Source organism: Dendropsophus ebraccatus, chromosome 14 (genome assembly GCF_027789765.1).
Source record: "Dendropsophus ebraccatus isolate aDenEbr1 chromosome 14, aDenEbr1.pat, whole genome shotgun sequence".
Lineage (NCBI taxonomy): Eukaryota > Metazoa > Chordata > Amphibia > Anura > Hylidae > Dendropsophus > Dendropsophus ebraccatus.
In genome coordinates this window covers 63,111,418-63,121,169 of record NC_091467.1, presented here as the reverse complement: position 1 = coordinate 63,121,169, position 9,752 = coordinate 63,111,418, and the positions used below count along the sequence as shown (strand labels likewise).

The window sequence follows — 9,752 nt, the reverse complement described above, 5'->3', positions numbered from 1 at the left end:
AGGATATTCCCCCTAATTCTGTTCCAACTGCACTTTCTTCACTGTTATTTTTATAGAGCTGCAGGCTCTGGGATCAGTGGGTGTTTCCTGTAAAGTTGCTTTTTCTCTACTTTCACCAGGTTGCAGCTGCAGGTTTGTGACATGGTCATTCCCTATGAAAATGCTCTGCTCTTCCTTTTTTCTATGTTCTTTTAGAGCTGCAGGCTCTGAGATCTGTGTGTATTCCCTGTAGCGCTGGTTTGTCTCCCCTTCCCCTAGCATTTTCCTATGGAGCTGCAGGCGCTGAGCTCAGTGAATGTTCCCTCTAGAGCTGCTCTGTCTCCCATTTCCCTGCAATTTTTCCTATGGAGCTGCAGGCTCTGAGTTCAGTGTGTGTTCCCTCTAGAGATGCTCTGTTTCTCCTTTTCCTGACATTCTTCTTATGGAACTGCATGCTAGGAGTTCAGTGTGTGTTTCCTGTCGAGCTGCTCTGTCTCCCCTTTCCCTGGCATTCTTCATATGGAGCTACAGGCTCTGAGTTTAGTGTGTGTTCCCTGTAGAGCTGCTCTGTTTCCCCTTTCCCTGACATTCTTCTTATGGAACTGCGGGCTGTGAGCTCAGTGTGTGTTCTCTGTAAAGCTGCTGTCTCCCCTTTTTCCAATGTTGTTCTCATGGAGCTGCAGGCTCATGGCCATTCTCCATGAAGTTGCTCTGCTCTTGCTTTTCCCAGTAATCATCTCTTTGAGTGTTTATCGCCTTTTCAGCCCTGATAAGAATGTGGAAACTTGGATTTCAATAAACTTTTAGTTTAGAAGTTTCTTTAGGAACACATAACTTATTATCTGTAAATGCTTCCCACCTTCTCTGACCAGAAGAGTCCACAGAGAGCTCAGGAGTCAACTCATGTTTTAGCAGGATAGATTTCCCTTATAGTAATAATTAATGGCTGACAGACAACTTAACCTCATAATTTATAAACTTTAGAAAATGCAATAGTTTCAGAAATTTAGATGGTAAAAAAAAAGTTTTTTTAAACAAAAGAATAAATCTAATGTGAAGTTTCATTCCCAAAGTTTAAAATAAACGTGATACCACAGGTTAGTAAAAGACCTGACTAAATGATTGAAAGAGATGAAGATGTTTCTCGCTCCCCGAATGTGTTTTTTTTTTTCCATATTCATTAAGGATGAAAAATGTCAAGAAATATAATGCGGAGCAAGGAGGAATAACTGAGCAGAATGTTCTGAAATGTCTTATTAAGATCAAAGCAGAGAAAAATCTTCTTGTTCTGATGGCATACACCCACGGGTTCTAAGGGAGTTAAGAGTACTAGAAGATCAGAACATAAACTCCAAGATTCTTCTCAAACAAGCGGCAACTGTAAGGCCTAAATAATGTCTGAAGTTTATAGATGGGATCTTACGCCTTTTGGCTGGGTTCACACTACGTATATTTCAGTCAGTATTGTGGTCCTCATATTGCAACCAAAACCAGGAGTGGATTGAAAACACAGAAAGGATCTGTTCACACAATGTTGAAATTGAGTGGATGGCCGTCATTTAATGGCAAATATTTGCTGTTATTTTAAAACAACGGCTGTTATATTGAAATAATGGCCATTATTTACTGTTATATGGCGGTCATCCACTCAATTTCAACATTGTGTGAACAGATCCTTTCTGTGTTTTTAATCCACTCCTGGTTTTGGTTGCAATATGAGGACCACAATACTCACTGAAATATACGTAGTGTGAACCCAGCCATAAACTATTAAGAAACAACCATAGTATAGGGCTGTATCAAAGCGGATGAAATGGACACTCTGTATACTGTGGCGGTGGTGTCTGCTATATGGGAAATCGTCGATGATGCTGGTCTTATATAGTCAGTAGGTTCTACCTTTAAGTGACTATTAAGCACATCAAAAATCTCTCAAATTTTTATTTTAATTGTACAATTTCCATACAATTACAATTTTTTTTCACAAAAAAAAAAAAAAACCTGCAGCCATTTATCTCCATTCAGTACAGATTTTATAACTTTAAGGATTGGTGTGTTTTTTTCCTTCTTTTAAATTTTCTACTTTTTCCCTTCCATTTTAGCACATTACAATCAATAAATAATGTGTAGTGTAATTAAAAAAAAAAATCTTTAGATCTTTCTGGCCTAGGATTATTGTGTTTGATACCTAAAATCTTTAAAAAAAAAACTAATGCACAGGTGTTTTACTAATAAGCAAAAAAGAAAAAAAAAGTCAACAAAAAATTTTTTCCAAAAAATTTGGTGCAGTGGAGAAAAATTTAGGATTTTTTTTAATATGTTATTTTCGCCTTCTGTCTTCAGGGCCTTCTTTCTGCTCCAGATATAACAAGCTTATGGAGTGACCTTCAGGGTATAAGAAGACTACTGGTGTAATCCACAGATTATTGGTTAACCTAATCATAATACCGAGGGTGTAATGGGAGACAAGTATTATCACTTGGTGTAAGTTTAAGGAGGACAAGTGTTTCAGATCAGTCTGTGTCTTCCTGGGGTCGGCGGTATAGAAATGTTTCACAGTCTTTGATCAGGGTTGAGGGGCCCATGGGTTACTGTTTCTTTTCTTTTAGTTTTTCCTTGACTTTTTGCGGTTCAAACTGGATCAAGCGCAGGATTTCTTTATTATTCATGATCCCCTGGATAAATTCCCCTTCTGTGAGTTTATCTGTGAATAAAAAATACGTATGAGAAGTTTTTATATATGGGCTCATAGGGCAGATGGTCACTATTTTATAACAGGCAGACTTGTCCATCTCTGGGTAAATCATCAAGGAATGTATATAACCCTATAACCTTATAGGGTGTACAACCATAAAAGTGATGGACCCTAGGGTGTCCTTCAGAAAGTATATGGAATCGCGAGAACAAGACAGTCATCCAAACCAGGTTATAGAGAGGACACATAGGGCATGTGATCGAGGGCTTAGTGTTGACCGAAATTGCCGATTTCTTCAGGCTTGGCAACTCTGTCCATACCCGAACGCTCAGCATTTGACTCCCAACGTCTGGAGTAATTGATTCGTCCTTAAGGCTTCTAGGAGAACATGGTTGCAGACTACTTCTCCAGCTGCTGGGAGTCAAATGCCCTCATTACTTTGGCAAGTTCACTCAACACTAATGGGGCCTCCACCAAATTTGCGATAGAGCATTCCACTATTCACCATCCCTGATGGCTATTCAGTGATTCAGTGACACAGAAAAGAGATGGAACTCTAGAAGAGACGTCAGTAAAATGGGCCATGTCCTTGATAGAACACTTCTCACATGTGGTGGGATCCAGATCCAGATCCCAATCTGGCACTGCTACTGTCACAAGTAGACACCCTTGAGTATTGCACTGTAGAGGACAGTCTATAGTGCTTTATAGGGGTGGAATGTGTTGAAAATAATATGATCGACTATGCACTGTGTTACATCATCCTTCAGGGGTCGCAGAGCCCATGGGGCTATTCTCTCTTCCTCCCATTCCATTTTAACAACTAATGATAACTATGCATCCAAGTGTCATCCAGAATAAGCCAGCTATTCATGGAAAATAAAGGTGTCATCAAAGTACAGTTATCAGTGGACCATTAATGGGCCCAAAGAGGGACACCTTTCATGCTGATCTATAAACTGTTGGATTTGGTATTAGTTGACCTGTACAACCTATGATAGATCAGAGACCACCAGATAGCCTGGACCATTTATGAATGGCCGACTCAACATTGGAGAAGGAGTTCTGGTCAATGCATCAACAGATAAAGGTTCAATGGGGCAAATAAGGTTGACATATGTGTTATATGGTAGACGTCATGTGACTACTAGATTGGAATGATATAGCTTGCCATTGTTTGCATCATGTGACCTCAAAGGTGAGCAATATCTATAGTTTAAAAATTACCATCGTCTTTCTTGCCAAAGAAGTCCCATATTTTATTTGTTCTCTTATCTGGAGTGTTTTCATCATCTGGAAGATGTTTTTGGTCCTCAACAGTTATCATTTTGAATATTGCCTGCAGAATAAAGCAAAAAAAAAAAAAAAAACTAAGTGAATTTTCACAACACGCAAACAGGTATAGCATCAACAAATATATCTGGAGGAAAAAAATCTAAAATTTTGGAAATGGGCAATGGTTATTTTACATGTAGAAGACAAAGTTTGAGCTACGGTAAGACCAAATTAATTCCCCAGGAAAATGAGAAATTCAAGTTTTAAAAGGATTTAAAAAAAAAATAAAAAATTATGATAAAAATTGGGAAACAAAAAGATAAAAAATCTGAGGTAATAATATACAGTATAAACTATAAATTCTCAAATTCAACCAATTACAATAAAGTAATACAATTGTAATAAAAACTTAAACTCATCAAAGTTAATTGGCAACGACATAAAACTAATGAGCAAATTCTTTGAGATTTATCATCATTTTGAGTCCTAGCAATGTGATACATTTAAATAGACTTTTCTAGAAGTATTAACATTTTATTGGAATCAATTTATTTTAATTAGAGTCGGTAAAATGAGCAACGCTCTGATCTAAAGAAACAATGAGATAAGAATAAATCTTTACATCCCATCATTTTACTTTGTCTCTATGAACCTTGGAATAAAGAACCAAATTTACTATAAATTAATTAACTCAATTTTTTTTTGTAATAGAAATTAACCCCTTAAAAAGAAAAAAATAAACATTCAAAATCAAATAGAAATAAACTGAATTTTTTTTTTTACTTTTGGGAGGTTTGAACAGTTTGTACTCCTCTCATGTATACAGTATACTGCCAGATTCCCTATGGACTTAATGAAGTTATTTACTTAGGGTCCCTAAAGTCGATTATATAACTAATTCCTCCAATCATATATTTCTGTAATTTACTGTGTAGTCATTTTTACATCTAAAATTTTCACCATTTTTAGAATTTAATTATGTGATTTTTGTTGTTGTTTTTCACAGCTTTTTATCCTTTATCCTTTTCTATCCTTTGAAAGAAATTGTTAATTCTTAATTACAAAAACATTTTTTGACATTTTTTTTGCGTTTGGCTGCTAGCTGGCCTCTAAGGTTTGCAGCATCATAAAGCCCTATAGGCCCAAGGCCCTTTGTTTGGTTCAGGGGTCATTTGGGTCTACAGGATCCTACAGGACTACAGGTCTTATGGTGCTAAGAAGAGAAGAACAACAAATACCGTACCGTGATAATTTCGAGGACTTCTGGTTTACTGATGGTCCCATTTCCATCCACATCATATAAGGAGAAAGCCCACTCAAGTTTTTGGTTAGTCTTCCCAGACGAGGTCATATGAAGGGCAATCATGTATTCCTTAAAGTCTAATGTCCCGTCATTGTTGGCATCAAAGCTTCTGAAAACATGGTGGGCATATGCTTTTGGATCAGCATCTGGAAAGAATTTCGAGTAGATACTTTCGAACTGCTTCTTGGAGATCTTTCCACTCGGACACTCCTTTAAGAAAGACTGATACCAAGTGCACAACTCCTCCTGAGTGAATTTGGTGTTCAGCTGAAGTTCCTCCAGAATCTCTTTAGATAGGGCACCACTTTTGCTATTGCCCATGGTGAAGGAAAAATATTCTAGATGTTTTCTATTGTCCTACAATGCTAAAACTCAAGGAGGTAATGAGCACAAGATTCTGCCTTCCTCTAAATCCTGATAAGGCTTGGTAGGATTACCGAGGTTTAAGCGTCATGCAGACAGTGATGTTCACTTTGTGACATTGCATGACTTCATTGCAAAACTTCAATTAAGGTAATGAACCAAACGCATTAACCACATGACATAAGTCCGACCCACTAACCATACTATGATGTCAATGGGGGGGGGGATGACACATCGGGTGTAATGGTTTATGGGTCCTAGATCCGAAGGTAATATTCATCTCTACAGTATTGTGCAGATGGTATAATAACGGCTATATACTGTTCAACCCCTAGTGCCAGGCTCTCCCCAGGGCTGGGCTTATTGGACGGCACCACAGACAATCACATTGACCTGGTACCCAAATTGTGGGCACTGCTACTTAATGCCTGGTATGATATTAATGCAGTGTAAGGAGTCATCGTATGGCTGGCACCAATGTAACCCGAGGGCCCAACTGTACATAGACAACTGTATAAAATGTTATTTGGTTGCCGTACAGCTTTATTATTTACTTCAAACTCAGACTGCCCCACTAGTGAACTAGGGTGGGTCCCGAGCAGCTAGGGGGGCCTCGGGCAGTTTAAAGGACCTCGCTAGGATTTGCACAAAATTGCAGGAAAAGGAGATTTTGCTGAGATTTTCAGATTGCATAAACTTACCTGCAGCCCTCTAGCGCCTCCTGCTGCACTGAGCCTGTACTACAGAGCTGCCTACAGGGATCTGCCTGGTGATCAAGTCATCATCCTTATCGGCAGCTCTTAATGCAGAAGAGATGGAAGTGAAAGGTGGGGTAGACCCGACTGTGTGAGAGGAAAGAGGGGATGTCCTAGGCACCAGTATATGTAAAGGGCAGTATATGTGGGGAATGGGGCTAAGCAGCAGTATGTGGGGGGTAGGGGGGTGTTACAAATTATAGATAATGTAGTGTGCATTATGTAAGTGAATGGGCAGTTTCTGGAGTGACAACACATCAAAAAAAGCAGCTGAGCGCAGTGAGGACTGAAGTCGTCAGAATGGTGTGGCGATGGTGGTGGGGTGTTGGGGTTAAGGGGTTGGGGCAGGTGAGTATGGTTTCTTCTCTTGAGCTAAATATAAAATATTTTGGATGGAATGACCCTTAAGGGATCTTGTTTAACAAATTACCTGCAGTAACCACTGGTAGTAGTGATATGGCGTGCTGAATTGAAGACAACAATGGTTCCTACTTATTGAAAGTCTACATGGAAGAATTTTGGTGGTCATAAGATATTAGAGATTAGATTAGAAATGAAGGTCAATTGATAAACATTATCCATAATCCTTCCTCGGTACAATAAACAATCCAACCAATCCATACTAGGAATGTGTGATAAAACCTATTTTACCCTATTTGAATATAGACCTAATGTTATGCTAGATGTTACCATCTAGTTGATTTGGTGGCCATTGATGTAATGACAAAGTATACGGCAGACTTTATGAGATTTTATTGTCTTTCACGGTAGCAGCGTCGATGTGAAGATTCTACCAATAGCTGCCCAACTCACTGTTGGCCTCAGAAGACCTCGGTGGAAGAGGAAATCCAGGGCTCGGATTCAGTAGCTTTCCCCACTTAAGTTGCTGTAAACTACAACTGTGCTGTTGACCCGTAAGCTGGCAGTCTAAAAATAAATCTATGTACATAATAAATCCACTTACATATCTATGAACGGATGGCCTGACTGGACGCAGAGCTCAAACATGAACCTGATAAGCTTCACATTAAAGAGACAGGATGCGGAGCTTTATTTTTCCACCATATGTTGTCTACAATGACCAAACCTGAAACAGAGTACGGCTTTCCTCAAGTCCCCTAGGCTTCCTAGGGCCAGAAGGAAAACTAACTAAGATGGAGGCCACATGGGTTAGTTAGAGCCATACCTGAGAATTACTTTTCTACAGCTAACATTGGACTATAAATGATTTGGGGTGTTTGGTAATCCTGTAAGAATTTAGTATATCTTACATTATACTATTAATTTGTAGAACAGATTCTTGAAGATAATGATGTTTCGAAGAAAGTTCCAGGCCAAGACACTAAAAAAAAATCTTGGAGGCTTTACCAAATCATTTGGAGCACTCTACATCACCTTTCCCATAGTCTCTTGGCCCAAAGTAGAAGGAAAACATTCCCCAATAGTATCTCACTGAATGTTTCAACAACCTCTTGTTCTGAGAACCCTTGATTGAAAAATACAGATCACCTGGACATGAAACCAAAAGTGTAATCTCAAAATCTTAATGGATGACCAGGCTCCATAATGAGGACAGATAGAGAGGTGGAGGTGGTCAATCCTTAAAGTCTTTGGGGCCTAAAACTTAATCCATTTTTGGACATGTTATAAGAAGACCAAGCTCCTTGAAGAAAACAATTAGAAAAAGGAACGAGTTGGGTGGAGGCATCAAAATCATGAACATGTAGACCCAAGAATAAGAATACTGGATAATCTCAAGGAAAATAAGTGATATTGGATGTTACTGTGACCCTAATGTAATGTAGGGAAGTCCCACTGACAACCAATCTGCCTTGCCATCATACAACCTTAAGGCCGTGGCGTGAACATCTGGCCTCCTCGCTCAAAGATCTGTGGCCATGAAGAGGTGAAGATTGCCGTGAACAATCAAAAAGGCACAAACAATGAAATGCATCAGGAGAATAATGAATGAAGATTTTCGAGGGAAGGAAATAGAATGAAATTGTGACAATCATCATGGTTCTGAACTCAATCAAACCCTCGTGATTGTTTGTTGCCGCATCTAGAAACAATTGACTTGTTGATTGGCGAATACAAAGTCTCCATTAAACCTATTCACAATGGCGAGGGGATGTCTTCGGTTTCTCGGGAAGGCTACAGTAAGTTCTCATTTTTCCATGATTGCCACTCCGCCAAAAAAAAGGGACCGCAACAATGGAAATGTTATAAATATAAAGCCAGTCCTCTTATGTGTATGGCAAGGAATTAAAGAACCTTACAGCCCAAAAGAAAGTGCCCCCTGCCAATGACAGTTCCTTCAACTATTGTCGGGTCTATGGAGCCAAGTCACTCAAAGGGCAATGGCCTTTCTTATTTCCTTATATTAGCAAACACCTATATTCCTAGAGAATTGCATCAATAAACAACCTATGTTTAGCTGATACTCAGTATCAATTCAAGCAGATGACACCAATAAATATACTGTGTATCCAATCTAGTGTCTACAAAAAATCACTCACAAATGAGATCAAGCAAATATTACAATTTTATTAATTTCCATCACAAAAGCAACATTTAAAATACAAGACCTTGGAGGTGGGAGACCCCACTACTGGGACTATCGTGACTATATAATAATCCAAAGTGCATGTGCATATGGTAAACAAAATAATGAACCCCATTCAGCATCAGTACATATTTTAAATAAAGTGCCAGTGCTCTATTGCCTTGATGTGCTGAACGGAGAAAAATAACCATACATAATATTGCACATGCCACTAAGTTACCCCAAACGTAAACTGTCCCAGTCCGTTGGCCTCCCACCTCACTCCAACGTCGTTTCGCACCGCTTCTTCAGGGAGAGGCCAACGGACTGGGACAGTTTACGTTTGGGGTAACTTAGTGGCATGTGCAATATTATGTATGGTTATTTTTCTCCGTTCAGCACATCAAGGCAATAGAGCACTGGCACTTTATTTAAAATATGTACTGATGCTGAATGGGGTTCATTATTTTGTTTACCATATGCACATGCACTTTGGATTATTATATAGTCACGATAGTCCCAGTAGTGGGGTCTCCCACCTCCAAGGTCTTGTATTTTAAATGTTGCTTTTGTGATGGAAATTAATAAAATTGTAATATTTGCTTGATCTCATTTGTGAGTGATTTTTTGTAGACACTAGATTGGATACACAGTATATTTATTGGTGTCATCTATTTCCTTATATTAGTCTGTTTCCCTGCTAACAGGGGAGAATCGGAAGAGCCCCATATACAGTATATTAGATGGTTGGCTGATCCTGCAGAAGTCAGTGGGTCCGGCCAATACTTATCTAATGACTATGGCCCGCTTAACAGGTAAATTCCCTTTTAAATCAGA

At 38.9% G+C, this 9,752-nt stretch overlaps 1 protein-coding gene across 1 annotated transcript; it reads right to left on the bottom strand.

The window, feature by feature from the left end:
* Nucleotides 1-2,010: 2,010 nt before the first annotated feature.
* On the bottom strand, nt 2,011-5,573 carry RCVRN (recoverin). The gene is made up of 3 exons (XM_069953452.1): nt 5,193-5,573; nt 3,902-4,013; nt 2,011-2,683 (listed from the first exon to the last, which is right to left on the bottom strand). The coding sequence occupies exons 1-3, from the start codon at nt 5,571-5,573 to the stop codon at nt 2,568-2,570; spliced, it is 609 nt and encodes a 202-aa protein (XP_069809553.1). The 3' UTR covers nt 2,011-2,567.
* Nucleotides 5,574-9,752: the final 4,179 nt, after the last annotated feature.